At 39.0% G+C, this 17,385-nt stretch overlaps 1 protein-coding gene across 2 annotated transcripts in view; it reads right to left on the reverse strand.

Annotated features, from left to right (window-relative positions):
* Ccdc50 (coiled-coil domain containing 50) overlaps nucleotides 1-17,385 on the reverse strand; it is a 62,656-nt gene that overhangs the window by 12,411 nt on the left and 32,860 nt on the right. Inside the window, exons 5-9 of one of the 2 annotated variants that reach the window (XM_027412934.2) lie at nucleotides 13,765-13,882; nucleotides 8,394-8,921; nucleotides 2,571-2,686; nucleotides 1,836-1,880; nucleotides 1,649-1,753 (exon numbers count right to left, since the gene is read on the reverse strand). In XM_027412934.2, the coding sequence (XP_027268735.1) occupies nucleotides 1,649-1,753; nucleotides 1,836-1,880; nucleotides 2,571-2,686; nucleotides 8,394-8,921; nucleotides 13,765-13,882 (912 nt within the window). The remainder of the gene's footprint in view (nucleotides 1-1,648; nucleotides 1,754-1,835; nucleotides 1,881-2,570; nucleotides 2,687-8,393; nucleotides 8,922-13,764; nucleotides 13,883-17,385) is intronic. The other variant, XM_027412935.2, reaches the window with a different exon arrangement.

Here is a 17,385-nt window from a genome sequence, read left to right on the forward strand (position 1 = left end):
TACATTTAGTTGCATAACACAAAATATTTTTATATTCAGTCATTCAAGACAAAAACTGAGACACAATGGTCTCATGCAGACTACTTAGGTGACCAGATTAGTGGGCCACACACACACACACACACACAATCCTCAAAAGCATGTATAGATGAGTGGCTCACACACTGCATGCTCACACACCACATGCTCTCTTTCTCACACATACACGCATATGTACACTCACACACACATTGTGATCCTCACAGGCATGCACAGCCACAATCAGTAACAAAAGAGCTGCACAGCTGCTCAGACTCAGAAGACACAATTGGTGGAATCTGAATTTGAGTTCTTAAGCTCTTTTCTGTATATCTGACTCTGGGAGAAAACTTTCCAACAAGACAACTAAAGCATATTTCAAGTCAAATTTTCAAAGAAAGGATTTTTACCAGTACCAGTTCCAGAATACAGAAACTACAAAAGGCAGATGTCTACCTAAACTATCTTTACTTGGTCAAAGAATCTGAACATCTGTGGCTTCTTTTATGTAGCAGAAACAATTGGGGTTGCTCAACTAAAATGAAATAAATATATCAGAAAACATCTTGAATTACTAATGATGGGTGGGCTAAAGAGATATAATTCACATAGAAATAATACTTCCATTTGTTTTAAGACTTATACTTAGCAACTAAGCAAAGAGAAAAGGTTAGGTGATAATATCAGTTCAGTGTCAAGGTTATTTTCCCTCACAGTAATTACTGAAACTATAAGGCAGGACCAGAGACCTAGAAGAGGACTACAGAGAACAGAGTGTAGAGATCAGGTGTGTCATGGGCATACATTCTAGGCTGCATGTTTCCAGGCTAGTACAAACTGCTTCCCAAAGCCCCACGTCATTAGTCATTAATTCTCTTCCTCTGTGCATGCTCTTCTACACTACTTGGCTTTGCATTGTCAGCTGTTTGTGATTTGCCTTACTCTAGGGACACACGGGTCTCTGCCTCTTCAGCACACCCTACCATCAGCACCCACAAAACTGGCCGTGTTCCTCTCACTGTCAGGAAAAGGAACCTTTGTGTTTCCACACTGGCCTGAGTGGTACCTTGCACACAAATACTCATTGCTAAATTGAATTTGCAACCAGTGTATGCAACAATTAGATTAATTCACAGCACAACGATGACATGAAACTACTTCTGATCAAAGAGGAAAATATAATAAACAATCCCAGGTCCTCCTAAAGTGTTCTTGTACTGAAACATAAGCAATGGTTGCTAGGAATATGCATTTACACAAACAGAAAGCTGTGTGAAGGGGCAGAAGAACAATGCAGACACACTGAGAAAGTAGGGCAAATGCAGCTTACATTGGAAGGTTGGAAAGCAGGTGAAAAGTATGCATCCTTTTGCAATGTAAGTATATGAAAAGAGATACCACACCTGAGTCTCACTCTGAACATGGTCAAAGTGAGCTTTGCAATTTGAGCAATACCAATTCAATGATGTTTTCATTGTGAAACAATCATGGCATGTTAGTCATGTATGTTATGCAGGTATTTTACATATCCAAAATGATTTTCAGAGCTCATCCTAAAAGCAGAGTCCTGTTTCCATCTCTCATTTCATTGTGATTTAAAAGTGAAGCAAACAGAAGAGGCCCACACTACCTTGCACTCAGGGTCATGTTTCCTTTTGTCCAAAGATGATTTTTCTCGCTCTTTGGCTTTCTTATAAGCTTTCTTTTCTTCGGCCATCAAAAGTCGAGCAATTTCCTAAAATGTGGGCAGTATCATCAGTTACAGATTTGAAGTTGTTTCTCAACAATCTGGGGAAATCTCATTAATATGAACTAACCTCATCCTGGGCAACCTGAGCCGCTCTTATGTCCACATGGGTGGCCTGTGAATAAATCAGAAGCACAACAAATAAATGGAATCTGTACTGTCCATTTAAAATATCTTATATAAAATAAGTTAGAATTTGAAATTAGTAATAGCTAAATTCCTGAAGTTGATAGCCAGTGGGCATATTTTCACCAGCCAGAATCAAGGGACTTTGCAACTCACTTGACAGGATATTTTTAGAGAACTACCAAAACTTATTAATACAGAAATCAGGATATGGAGTTGTGTTGCTAATGGTTATCAATATGCACAGTTAAATGTAAAAGTTCTCCTCATTCAATAAGACACATTCCTATAGCCTAAGTGAACACCTAAAACTGCAGATGATGGCAAACCCTGCAGAGACTGTTTCTTCTATGCACACAAACTCAAAATGGTTTAATGTACAAATCAGTCAGAGAGAAAGATTAATTACCCCAATAATGAAAGACACTACTTTTAATAATATGGCACATAAAGTACTTATTTTTAATCACAGATAACCAAAGTTCTAGAAGGTAAACCATGGGTGAATGCAATGATATTCTACTTCACTGTCTTGATTTCCCAACCTTTAGAAAAAACACAGTTTTTCAACTGATGGAATGAACCACAGTGCCAACAACTGAACTCCACAGTGGCATGATTTAGACTGCACATCACTGCCCTACTGCTTCACTTGAACTCCGACCTTAAATGGACTCACCAAAAGTTCTTCCTCTTGCAATTTTCGAGCAATTTCAGCATCATACCATTCCTGGTCCCTGTGGGTCACTCGTGCAGGAGTACCAACAGCTTCTTTTATTCCTCTTGGTTTTGTTCCTAGAAAAAATTCATTTCAATGAGGCTGGGGCTGTTTTCTGAAAAGGTAAAAATTATTAGGAAAAATATATTCTCTCTTAATATTTAAAATGATAATTTTATATTGTAAATTGTAGATTTCAGTGAGGGGTACATTTAAAATGAATTTTTCCTGGGCATGGAAATAGTAACACACACAATTCAAACATTTTAACAAAGTTACTTCCCCAAATCTGCCTAGTAGAAACATTTCTCACAGTCTCTTCAACAATAGAGTCATGGAAGAAAATAGAACGAAAGCAAGTCTTCAAGCCAAAAACCGAAAAGAAGAAAAATAAGGCCACTGAAAATGAAAAGATTTAAGAGAAAAGAAGGCTCCAGAATCAGAGTTTTAATGTGGTTTAGACAATAAAGAGAAAGACTTCCTCTCTGGTTCTGTAGCCTATACATCTTCCTGCAGAACAGAAAGGGACATCTACAAGTGAGGGGAAAACACGTCAAAAATGACTTGCTTACCCACTGTCAGATATACAAAACCACTTGCTCTAGATCTTTCCTACAGCTTTGACCCATCTGTTATTGGCATTACACAATTATCCGGAAAACATAACATAGAGGAAATATCAGAGAGTACAATGATCTCAGAACTGTGTTTCTCTGGAGAGAAAGGGGTAAAAAGAACTGACTGACAATTACGCTTTGTTACTTTGCGATGTTATAGGAACACACAGCCTTCTATAAATTCCAAATAAGGCAAAAGTTAATGTCATTTTAAAATTGTGGATACATCCCTCTGCATACTTTTATAAGTTACAGTTATATAGGGTGAATATGTTGCCCTCAGAAATAATAAAACCTTTTAATGGAACCCTTAGATCTAGCATCTAGTATAACCATCAGTAAATGGACAACAAAGGAACACAAAATTTATCTGATAAACTCTATGTACTACTGGTCAGTGATGGGGGATGTCCTTCCATATGCTGTGAATGTATGTTTCTCTTATTCTCTTATTGGTTGATAAATAAAGCTGTTTTGGCTAATGGACAGGCAGGATGTACTCAGGCAGGAAGTATAGATAGGGCTACTAGACTAGGAGAATTTGGGAAAGAGGAACAAAGAAGGTAAGGAAGGAGGGAGGGTGAGAGGGAGTGAGAGGGAGGGGGAGAGAGGGAGAGGAAGGAAGGGAAAGAGAGGGAGGGGAGGGAGGGAGGTGGATGAGAGAGAGGGAGGGAGGGGAAGGGAGAGAGGGAGAGACCATGTAGCTGCTGAGGAAGAAAGAGGCCAAGGCATGGAGATACACAGATTAATAAAATGGGTTAATAATTAAGAGAGAGTTAGCCAATAAGAAGCCTGAGCCATCAGCCAAACAGTTTATAATTAATATAAGCCTCTGTCTGTTTATTTGGGACTAAATGGCTGCAGAACCAGGCAGGCGGAAATTTCCGTCATCAGGTCAGAGCCTGTATCACCTACTAAAATCACTTCTGAGTGATTCACTAATGTTAAGACACTGTTCCCAACACCATGTACTCTAACTTGAGTAGCCTTCGTGAGATCTTGCCTTGGGCATCTACATTAAGCCTTTCCAATAGATTCTTATCTTCAAACAACATGGAAGCATTGGCTCAATGCATTATGCCATCAAGAGAAGCATATATTAAAATAACTAGCAAAATACCTCCTTACATTTGATTCACAAACTGCTAACATATATACATGCATGAAAATAAAACTATACTTACAGAATTTAGCTTATTTTATGAAATCTACTTTTATAAACATTCTACCTAATATTGTGATGAATTTAAAATGTAGATTTGTGCATCTTATAAAAATGATGAGAAACCTTGTCTTTCTTAACTCATACTTCCCAGGACCCGACTACACAGATCACCACAAATCATCTCTAGTGATACTGAATCCTATGCTGGTCTGGCCTGGTTTACAACAGATTTCTGACTGGTTTTGGATATTCTCAAGAGCAGGGCATATGCAATTCGGTAATTATTGTCTGAATTATTATTTGTATGGCCATATTTAGGAATGCAGATTTTAGAAAAAAATAACTAAATTTAAGTAGGGAACTTGACACTGCATAAAGTCAGTGAATGGATAAATTGTTGTACCATACTCCAATCTACAGAAAAGATCAAGTTCAGTGAACAGACTAAAGCCTCACTGAGGATGACAGATTACGCCTCACTTTCTACCTAGTGAAATGTTATGAGTGGATACACTCGGCTTTCAAAATAGTCAACATTTCCCAGCAGTGGGTTCTTCTATTCAATGCAACAAAATTAACAACGGAAACATCACTTTAAATTATAACAAAGATGTAGTTAGATGAATAGTATTATTAAGCCAACATATAATGATAAAATTCTAACTACCAGCATTTTAAAAGGAATAGAATTCCATTAGTAAAAGTCAGAATTTGAACTATTACATCTCTCAAGCCCAACTACATTGATGAAGACAGTTTATTCAGATACTTGCACATCACGGGCATTTGCAATTCTCACTTAGGAGAAACACTCACAGCCTACAACTATGGATTTCAGGACAGGTAGGATTGTCTCCCCAACTACAGGGTCCTCCAAGCTGAAGTAATGAGAAGTTTTATAAGTAATGGAGAGTCAGGATTACAAAAACAGAGATGTACAACTCAACACCCTAAATAGAATCTGGAAACTGCTCTTAAGATAGGCCACATGTCAGCTGTGCCCTTCTTTCTCCAACTCCCTCCTCCTGCCCTCATTCTTTTTGTGTGGTACTGCAGATGAGTATGCTAGGCAAGTGCTCCACCCCAAGCAACACCTCTAGTTTTCATACAGTTAGCCTGTTTCTTATCTTTTCCTGTTAACATCCTACAGTCAGAGAACACAAAGAAACACAAATGAACTGTTCTCTTTAAATAAAAATCGATATAGTAAGACAAAAGGGAGTGGAGATCTCACTAGACAGGGTCTTACTATGTAGCCAAGGAGACTATGTAGTCACTATAGAGACTGGGATGTGGACTGGGATGGCTTTCAAATCACAGAGATCCTCCTGTTTCTGTTTCCCAAGTGCTGGGAATAGAGGTGTGTACCTGTAACCAAGAAAAACTAAAAATGCTAGGATTGAAGATAAATTTACACTAACTATGATTTAAAACAAAATGTAGCTGATGGGTTTTTGGTATTGTGTATGCATATTTTATAAGAAGCCATTTGACATTCAGGGTACATCATAATGTATCTGAGCCCGAATTCACAGCAGGTAAGTGCAAGTATTTAAGGCTCTGAAAGGTGAGAAGCTAACCTGTGTAACCAATAAGGTGTCACAGATGTAAGCACAACAAGTTCCTCTCGAAGTCAGACAGAGTTCAACTGCTCTATGGAAAGTCAACCAGTTCTCATTTTAATTTAACAATTCCATTTTCAGATGATTTCTTGAAATACTATTTTACATTTGCTCTTGGGACCAGTGTTGTCATCTTGCTAGTTTATTCACTGATAACTGAAAAGAAGTCTGGCATATACCACATCTCTAAGAATTGTAATTGTTTTCAACAGCAAGAGCTGACACCAACACCTAATTAGTATTTCTTAATTTCATGACCATGCCAAGAAAGCTCAATCTCAAATACCAATAGGAACTGGGAAGTACACAGACTAAAGCAGGCTGAGTATAAAATGATAAGCACAAAGCAGTTCCTACTGTAATCATTTTAGTGGCTATAACCACACTGTTCTTTAAACCCCTGTGTTGACAGGGCAAACATTTACTAACAGCCCCAGTATTGAAGACTAAGTCAAGTTGGTGCTTAGTTTCAGGTCCCCAAACTTCTTTGAAAATCATGGCGCATGAATAAGTGCTCTAAAGGTTAACTGGCCTTTTGGGCACATTCATATCAGGTTTTGCAGAATGCAGAGGTCAGTGGAATCACCAAGTCTCCTTCCCCCTCTCCACGGAGCTCCAACATAGTTAACCCAGCCACAGTGTAATTCTTCATTAGCCTACTTAATGAACGACAGCAAGTTCTTCTCTATTTTCCCAGTTCTTTGTGCATGTCTTCCTAACACGGTACATCAAATATGAAAATGTTTATCCATATTTAAATACATCCTTCTGTCTCTACAGCTTGCTCTCTGACATAAGGCTCAAACAATAATATATGTGGTATTCAGTACAGCTTGCTAAACTCAAATTAATTTTTCTTGTTACCAAGTTCATTTTTATTAATTTTTTATTTTACTTTTACTTTCTTTGACTCTTTATGGATTTCTCATCATGCATTCCAATCCCAGTTATCGCTCCATCCCTTCCCATCTGCCCTCACAAACAGGTCTTTTTAACATGGCATATGCTAAGAAAGCAAGCAGAGTTGGAATGAATCTGCAACCTAGAAACTAGTTTTGCAATCACCAGCAAAGTGTGACTAGAGCACAGCAGGTCCTCCTTGACACTTCTGTTACGATAACCTCTCCATCTCTGGAAAACTTAGTAGGTACTGACTGCAACCAGAATGATGAAGATCATGTCTATTAAAATTAGAGCTATGGTAACAGTGTTATAGCCACAAGGAAAACCTTCCCTCATTATGGCCCCAACAACACACAGCGCCTCTACTGTGGCCCCAATGAACTACAAGGATAAGCTTCAGAGTTCAAATCTTGTAAGAGTTATTTCTTTACACACTCATTTCTTACTTTTTTTAATTTTATGTTTTCTAACTTTATTTTTTGCACATATCTATACAGTATGAAATGCATATATATGAATGTGTGCAATATTAATGTATGTGTGTTTGGACTGTTGCAGTTATCCGGTATTTTCTTATTCCCTCTCAATTTTATACATTGAAGCTAGGTCTATTGCTGTATTCAGAACTAATCTTTTCTGGTGAGGGTAGCTATCCAGCATGTCCCAGGGATCCACTGTCTGTCTCCCCAGTGCGAGGGATATAGGCAGTTGCTCAGGCTGCCTGGCTTTTTATATGGGATCTAGATTAAAACTCAGGCTCTCATACCTGTGTATAAGTGAGCCATCTCCCCAGCCCTTACCCCCTTATTTCTTTACAGGAACTGAGAATTTGCACTTAGAAGAACTGCAGAATTAAGAGTTGCACATCAAACCATAAAAGATAACTTAAGACAATGATTTTAAGCTTTAATTATGTATCACTTATAGATTTAAAATATTCCAAAATGACTCGGCGATTTCCAGTTCTAGAAAATATCCTACCCTAGCTATCTCTGACAAAAAATCATCTGAATATCCATGCTCTGAAAGTACTCAGAAAAGACTGCCTACCTCTCTGATGCCTCCCATATAGATGAAAATGATGAGGTCTAGGGGATAAAGCACTTCTAGTCCCACTAGCAGATTGACTTAAGTAATTACAACCAGATCTTCTAAATAAAACCAACAATCCAAGAAGCTTCCTTTCAGAATCAGAGTATCTGATGCAAGGCTGTGGCAAAGAAAGATGAGTATTTGGGAAGGGCACCTGTAATTGTATCCTGGCCGTGGAAAACCCTCGAACTCAGCATGCTTTTACAGAACAGTATAGATAGTTCCTTCATCCCAGAGACCTAAGATCAGATACTGCATACAGTAGCTGGCTCCAAGACTCATTTTAAGGACAGGAGTTCAAGTTGGACAGAGACAAAGGTTGCTTATGATGCTTGTTGAACTGACTGGCTTTACACATAGGATGTCCAGCAGGGTGATCCATTACCTGCGTCACGGTGGTACTGAAGGTCTTCGTCATCTGAGAAGGAAGGCGTCCCAGGCTTACGTCTCCTTTCTCTGTGATGGCCTTGCCCACGGTCCCTCCCACACAGGACTTCGTTAGAGGGAAACCCTGTTTTCTGTAAAGACTTGGGTGAAAGTCTGCCATGGTGTCGGGACTGCTTTTCCCGACTCCGAGTTCTAGAGCTACTGTTTGCTTCCCAGTCATCAGATTCAGAGCTCAGAAATACCTCACCACTGATCTTCGGAAGTGGAAGTTTGCTGAGCCTCTCTTGACCAGCCTGCTTTCTTTCATGCTGATCACTGGAAGGATGAGCACCATCCCTCCCTCTGCCCGAGTTAGAAGAAGGCAGAGATCTCTCTGAAGAACAGGGTTCCTCTAGATCTTCCAAGTTCTCCAATAGATGTCTTGGTTTCTCCTTCTTCTGCTTTATGGTCTTCCCATCATTTTGGAGTCTATAAAACCTTGAGTATCCAGAACCCAATTCCCTGGCCCTCCTTGACCTTGGCTGGTCTTAGTGGAGGTAGAGGGTATAAAAATAAAAATGGATAACTTAATGAGAGCATAAATTCATTACACAGGAAAGTTGGGACTCAATACTAACATAATTTTAGGTGGATAAAATTGCTGTGAAACTTCACAAATTGAGATGTGAAGTGAATACTTACTGGAATGGTCTATGCACACAGAGCCAAAAAGACAAAAGCAAAACTTAAGTGAAGTTATTTGAATCATAAAGAATCTGATCATGATTAGGAAGAGCTCAGCACCATCATATTTGCCAAAAACAAAATGATGGACAACAGTCATCAATCCTACTTTATAAAGCCAATAACAAAATGATGGACAGTGTGGTAGTTTGAAAGAAAATGGTCCCCATAGGGAGTGGCACTATTAGGAAGTGTGGTCTTGTTGGAGGAAGTGTGTCACTGTGAAGGCAGGCTTTGAGGTCTTATATGCTCAAGCCATGTCCCATGTCTCATACTACTTCCTGTTCTTTGCAAGTTAAGAGAAATTTCAGTTCCATTTTTAGCACCATGTCTCCCTGTATACCTCAATGTTCCACCATGATGATAATGGACTAAACCTCTGAACTGTAAGTGAGCCACTCCAATTAAATGTTTTCCTTTATAAGAGTTGCCTTGGTCAGGGTGTCTCTTTACAGCAATAAAAATCCTAAGATAGACAGCAAACATCAGATTCTACTTCATAAAGCCAATCTACATCTAGAATTGGTGCTAACAATTGGGGTTGTAACGTCTTGTAAAACAGTGATGTTTTTTTAAAAGGGTGAGATTTCAGTTGTAGATTTTCAAGCATTCTCATTAAATGATAGTAAAGATACAGTACAACATTCCTAACTTCTGCTTAGTTCAAAATGATCCACAGATTTCTTCCTTCTACCTCCACCTTACCATGTGCCCAAAATAAGCATTCCCAGATACTTGTGGGACAATCTAGGTTCCAGTTTCGTGTAGAAGGAGGACAGAGTGGAGCAGAATATTAAAGAGTAAATGACTTGTTATATTGAGGTAATTCTGTTCCTCATTTTAGTTGAATTCATTCAAAGAAAAAGACAAAAAAGGAATGACATATGGAATACATAAACAGGTGTCATTTTCCAAATATATTTAACAAACAACCATACCGTCTTCTATCTATTAAAAAGTATAAGCTATACATACAAATTCCCCAGTTTAAAAGAAAAGAAAAAACTACACACATAGGTGCTTTTATAGGGTCTTATCAGGCTCAAGCATTTTATAAAAACAAGAAAGCAAATTAGTAAGTATTTGCAAGACCACAGTTACTGAAACATTTCTGAAGCATTTTTTACTACACTTTATAAACAGTAAAAACAAATTTTAATTCCATGAAAAACTGCTCAGATAATAACTAAGCTGTTCCTTGCTATTGTCAGGCATTTGCTGAACTCTGAAACAGCTTCCATCAGTAGGCAGAGTTAAGGGGTCTTGGTCATGTTGGGCGTTTTGATTCTAACATAAAGAAAAGTATGTAAAAGTACTGTATGCATATAAACAAGGAAATGTATGCTAAATTCAACACTGATAAAATAGCTTCCACTCAACATCCTCAGTTTCCTTATACATTTCCTAAAAGAAAAGGAACTTTCCTTCAAAGGTGGGTCTATGGTAAAATCTGCTTTCTTCAACAGATATTTATAAAATGATTTTCTCCGTAGTTCAGAGTCAAATTTGTACTTGACATAAAAGGGAAACCTAACAGTTTCTATGAAAAAAAAAAAAAAAAAAAAAAAAAACCTGCTCTTTTAATTCTTGTTAACCCTGTCTTCACAATAGATAAAGAATTAACTGGCTACTGGAAAGAATTAATGTAATACTGACCAGCTATTAAATGATGACCACATTCAGGGAGGAGGTTTACCAGCGTGTCTATACCACTGTGTTCATGGAGCTGTATGAGTGGAGTCCATCATTAAGCTCAGAGAAAACACAAAGGATTTTGTTTGGAGATGAATTTCCAAGACTATGATTTTTTTTTTTTTTTTAGTTTTTCCTAAATAGTTAATTGGTCAATAATTGACCTATCATGGCATCTTTATGTCTGGAGTAGGAGAAAGCATAGTAGAGGATCCTGCTTAAACCTCTCCCAATCCCTTCTGGTTGAAGAAAGAGATTTGAATGTTCTTGAGACCAAGTTATTTGGCAAATACAATTAATGCTTTCATTGGCAATCATGTGTGATGTATATGACACACAAACATACTCATATGTATTTACATTTTTAGTGTGTGCCTCCATGTTTGTCATCCAAGGTAAGATTTGTTTAAACAAAATGCAAAAGTATATATGTATAGTTGCTTTATATATGTATTACCTCAAAGTTTGTCATTCACCAAAATTACATTATTTGATCTTTTCAAAATACATATGAGAAATATATTTTTCTTACTTCATTTTACAGATGAGAAAAAAGTCAGAGTAAACAACTTTGTCAAACTACAAATTGTCCTAAGGGACTGACATGATAGTTCTCAAAGGTTATTCATGCTTTAGAAAATAATCACAAATAAGAACATGTTATCAGGCCTTGAAGAGAAACATGGATCCACAAAGAAATAACTAATGCTATTTTTCTAAGAACAAACACAAATATTTTAGATAATTTCAAATTTATAATCTACAGATGATCTTTTTTTAAGATTTATTAAAGCTTAGCACAGCATAAGATGAAAGGACAAGCATATTGATACAGTGTGATTATTACATAATTAAGGCAAAAAATCAGATTAAAACAAAAGATACAGCAGAATACAAGAACTGATCATGTGTGTTGGGAAAGAATCCTTACATAGAACATAATGACTGCTTTGCAAAGACGAGCTGAATACCATAGTCCCGATAGAACCCAACTAGGTCTAACTGAAGGGTGTGTAAATGACAACAGTATAGTCAACAACACACATCATCATCAAAGCAGAAGAAATACCGTTGTCCGTACAAGCTTGGAATAGCCAACATTTTCTATTCCTTAATATTCTCTTAGCATCTTGAAACAAGCATTTATTCCACTCCACTCTCTACAAGTTTATAAAACTAGCTAAAACAAATATAATTTTTTATAGTGAAGGAAAAAGAAAAAGAAAAACCATACAAAGTTTAAATAGTCTCCTAATTTTAAACCTTACAATAAAGGTGTATCAGGATACCAGTACACAGGCTTGAGTACCAGCTCAAGTTAGTACAGGTTTTAACACAAGTTCCTAAGATGGATATTTTAGTTGACTCTTCTGCTATCCTAATGTGTTTAACACTTTAAATTTTAAAATAAAGGGGCTGAAGAGATGGCTAAAATGGTATAGAGCACTGGCTGATTCTCCAGAGGACCAGGGTTTGATTCTCAGCACCCACATGGTGGCTCACAACCATCAGTAAGTCTAGTCCCAGGGAATCTGATGCCTTCTTGTGGCCTCCCTGGGCACATGCAGCGCTCAGACATATATGAAGGCAAACCACCCTTACACATAAAATAAAATTTAAAAATTGAAGTTATTTTTATAACTTGAGCATGCTCTTGAGCATGCTTCAAGAACAAATTTAATAATAAACAAAACCCAGCACCACACAAATTCTGCATTTCTAAGATTTTATTTGACACTAAAGAACAGTAAGTAACTAACTGTATACCTTGTGGTTCCTAACATATAAAGCAATGGTAAACCAAAGCTCCACAGAGAACCCTGTCTCAAAAAAAACAAAAAAAAAACAAAAAGCAAACAAACAATGGTAACAACCTTCTTTTGTTATGTAAGATGGAATATGCAATTTCAGATGTACACACAATAAAGATAGCTCTTTAAAAAGATTTGGGCATATGGAGGAAGACATCAAGCTTCTTCCCAAACTGGACAGAGCTGTTAACTAATTACATTCATGTTAGTGAAAAAGAGAAAAAAGTGACTGGGACACTGTATTTTCAAGCTACAATAATCTTACCACCTATATACACACCAATTCTGCTCATTAAAGGCAAAGACATACTTTTTTAAAGTGGCTGATAACTGGTTTTCAAGGCCCTCTAGGATCACTGAGGTAAAATGTTTACTGTTTATGCTCTTCAGTTGTGTTCACTGGTGCCCCTGGAGTACAGTCTTGAAACTGAACCTCAGTATCAGTAAGACATAAATCTAAAAGAATTTTCCTTCATCTGATAACTCTTTGAAAGAGTTGAACTTGTTCTGTGTTTGCATATTCTGTTCCCAACACACTTAGAGATAATCCCCACCACCACAATGAAAAGCAGCACTAGACACACGGAGGGGCTTCTTTCCCTCATTAATTATCCTACATGCTAATCAAACAGCAGGGAAATCATCAAGACCATAGCAGACAGTGAATTTCACAGTTTGGTTGGTACTGCAAGTATTCAGAGGAGAAAGAAAAGCGAAGAAAGCTTTTACTCAGTGACTGATGAATTATACACCTTCCTGACTCAAACAGCACAGCTCAGGTTTTTTGAGGAAAATGTCAAAGCCAGAACTTCACCCATCGTTTGCCACACTACATCATTTTGTGCTTAGACAGTAACTACAATGGCTTTAGCACACAAGCGTGCGTAAGTGTTACAAAGCCATATTCAAGTTCTAAGTAAAAACATGGCTGTCATATGACTAAGAAGTAAGTCATTCGTTAAAATGAAATAGGATATAAATTTAAAAATCAAACAGAATACTGCCACAAATCTAAATGCACCCAGGGTTTGGGATAAGAGCCATGTCCTTACTCCCTCAGCTGATTTTGTGGACCAACTGAAAAGGGAGTTTTGTAGCTGAGCTAAGGACAGGGTAGGTCATGATACAAGCATTGACTGTTACCTCCATCTTCATGATAATAGCTATCTCCAAAAGCTCGGCCCCCAACAGGCTCTGGAATGTGCTTTTTCCTCTTTTTCTCTTCTTGTAGCTCTTTTTCTTGTAAAAGGCGTGCTATGTCCTACAAAAGGAAGCAAAAACAGTTATCACCAAAGAGTAAAGAAGGCTAAGGCAGTGCACTAGAGTTCCTCCTGTCTCTCTGGTCTGATGTCTAAGGCTCTTCAGCCTTCCATGCTTTCATCAAATGCCAACATGACTGCTCAGCAAGAGGGACACATAATCTAGAAAAGCACACTGGGCTTCATTTTTTTCCCCGAATTAAAACAAAAAGCTAGCTAAATCTATGAAGAGAGTCAAAGTAGTTTTGTCTAAAGCTAATTCCAGCATAATTTTTAAAATATGTCTTTTGAAGTCTTTCATCCAAATAGATTATTTGGATTGGCAAAGAAATAGCAAGTTATAAAAGTTAATAAGCTAGCTTATAATTTAGACATAAAAATTGTAAAAATAATCATGTGATGATTCTGAGCTGGCTTTTCACAGGAATACTGTTGGGTTAACAAAAAAAAAGAGAAGATAAGCCTCTGCCTGGCATCCATAAGCCCCTTTCTGAGCAGCTGCTATGGATGTTAATTCTCTCCCCAAATATCACTGCCCTGTAATAACAGAAAAGGTGCATACAAACAACCCCAGTAACACAAAGACAATGCCTCAAACACAACTGAATATCTACAGAGACACCAAAGAAGGAATACTACTTATGCTTCAAGGAATTACTGCAGCTCTGAACTGTTAGGCTTTAAACAAGGAATGGCATTTCAATCGGCAACATCTAGAACACAGATGAGCAACGCTGTTAGGCTTTTAATTGGTACCAGGAATGGCCAAAAGCTTAAAGAATATAAGATGTGAAGTACTGCAGCAAAATGGTGGGCTAGAAGATGGTGGTGGTGGGTAGGTCACAGGTACTCCTGAGCATCTTCAGGGTCTGTGATCTGCACTATATGGAAAGATTGAAGGGACCAGCCCCCCATTTTGGCAGCCATGACAGTAACACGTGCTCGCTATGACCTTGCCTTGGTCACTAAGAGGTCAGATGCCTGCCTCATGGCAAGGAGCCAATCAGAAGTTAGCTGGCAGCGCTATGCCTTATGGTGCTTTACCGACAAGCGCACAGCAATGACTTGAAGAGCATAGCAACCACCCTGGAAGGGCCCATGGGCCATAACAACCAATTGGCCAATCAACACAGGGCAAGTCCTCCAAGCCTGGAGGCACACCAATCCTGAGCCTGTGCGTACCCCTAGACACTCCACTTACGCTGCCCTACAAGATCGCTCAGCATCCAGTTTGAGGTGTCCTTGCTAGCCATCCGCCATGGGGGGTGGGTGAAAGACCTGAGCTAACCTGGGGTTAGCTCCTTAAAAAACAATAAAGCCTCATGCAGTTTGCATCAAGCGCTCGAATCTGCCTGGTGATTGGGGTGACCTCAGTCGTGGGCTGAGACCCCAGAGGTCTGAGTTTTTCCGGGGGGGTCTACCAAGATGTAAGGTTACCAGTAGTTCTGCTTTGGGAGGTAGTATTCTGAATGTCAAGACTCTGCCCATAAGAGCCCCATAGAAAAGCACAAAGACATTTTGTACATCGTATGCTTTTCTGGAGAGAAGCTCCATACCTCATCAGGTTCTCCAAGGATCAGACAGCAGGGCAAGAAAGCTCATCACACAAGTGATGGTAATAACATGGGTAACTTGAGATAGCTCTTTATTAAATGGGATAAACACAGTGGGGATAGAAGTGCTTTTCCTCTTTCTGAAGTTTCTAAATGTGTCCAAAAGAGTAGAGTAAAAGACTAAAAAAATTGAAATAATCCATTCAAAGGAAGCAGAATTGTTTCACACACATACACATACACACAAAAAGTTAGAGTTAGACATAGTGGCACAGGCCTTTAATCCCAGGACTCAGAGGGCAGAGACAGGCAGAACTCTGAGAGTTCGAGGTCAGCCTGGTCTACAGAGTGAATTCCAGAACAGCCAGGGCTATTATACAGAGAAACCCTACCCCCCCCCCAAATATAAGTTGATAAATGCAAGTTAGGTGCTATGCCAGGAAATAAAATTATGACTGTAACACAGATATTTATATCATTTATGAATATAGTTTTGTATATCTGACAATATGGATGTCACTGTCCAGTTTCAAACTTTAAATGTTATTAACAAATAGTTTTGCACCAAATTTTGTTTGTAATTTATTTAAACTCTCAGACTATACAATGCAGACACCTGAGCAAGTACTCACACAATGTCACAGCTCAGAGTGAGTGGTAAAGTGAAGGGGACAAATCTACTATATACTTTTCCACACCGGAAAGTGAAATTCCAGTGTACTGACTGAAACATATCCCTTTGGTGACAGCAGGCAGATTTACCGGGTACCAGTGTGCCAGACAGTTGTGAGGCTCAGCCCCCCAGGATCTCGACCCAGGACCTCGACGACCCCAATCACCAGGCAGAGGTAAAAACTTGATGCAAACGAGGCTATATTGCAGTTGTTTAACGAACTAACCACATGTTAGCTTGGGCCATTTATCCATCCACCATGGTGGATGGCTGGGAAAAGATGACAAGAAACCACGGAACAAAGATCTTATAGGGCAGCGTAAGGGGAGTGTCTAGGGGTACGCACAGGCTCAGGATTGGTGTGCCTCCAGCCTTGGAGGACTAGCCCTGTGTTGATTGGCCAACTGGTTGTTATGGCCCATAGGCCCTCTCAGGGCGATTGTTTTGCACGTCATTGCGGTGCACTTGCCCATAAAGCACAACCACAGCCGTAAAGCATAGCATTACCAGCTAACTTCTGAATGGTTCCTTGCCACGAGGCTGGCATCTGACCTCCTAGTGACCAAGGCATGGTCAGGCAAGCACATATTAGGCTGTTATGGCTGCCAATATGGGGAGCTGGTCCCTTCACCATGAGATCTTAATAAATAACACACAAACCAAGTGGCCAAGGCACAGGAGAATGATGCAAGGAATGGTGGCTCGGGGCTCTAGCTCAGCGACTACTGCAGTCCTAGTAGCCCTCAGAACTTCCCAGAGTGAACACTATTAATCCAGGACCAAGCACCTTAGGGAATTCTACACTACTTGCACTATGTCAGGGTTAGTTTTCCCTTGAGGTTTTTGCCTCTGTGCTCCAATCAGCATAGTGCTAACAGAAAGAAAATTTTAACTTAAAAATGAAAAGACATCTAAAAATATTATGTTTAAATGACTGTCAGTAGAGGGAAAATGGGGCCATCAAAACCACTCAATTATGGGAGCCCATCCCACATGGAGGGGTACTCCCTGAGCCTAGACACAAGGGAGTGGGCTAGGCCCTACCCCAAAGGATACAACAGACTCTGAAGACCCCCCTATGGATGGTGTCACCCTTCCTGGGGAGCAGAAAGGGTATGGGATAGGTAGGGGGTTAGTTGGAGGGGGGGCAAGGGAGGAGGCGAGGGACAGGGACCTGGGATTGACATGTAAAATAATCTTCTTTCTAATTAAAATAAGAAAAACCCACTCAATTAGATTGCTAGTCTACTTTAGCATTAGTATTTAACAAATGAATGCC

The sequence above is a fragment of the Cricetulus griseus genome, chromosome 4 (genome assembly GCF_003668045.3).
Source record: "Cricetulus griseus strain 17A/GY chromosome 4, alternate assembly CriGri-PICRH-1.0, whole genome shotgun sequence".
In the NCBI taxonomy this organism is placed as follows: Eukaryota; Metazoa; Chordata; class Mammalia; order Rodentia; family Cricetidae; genus Cricetulus; species Cricetulus griseus.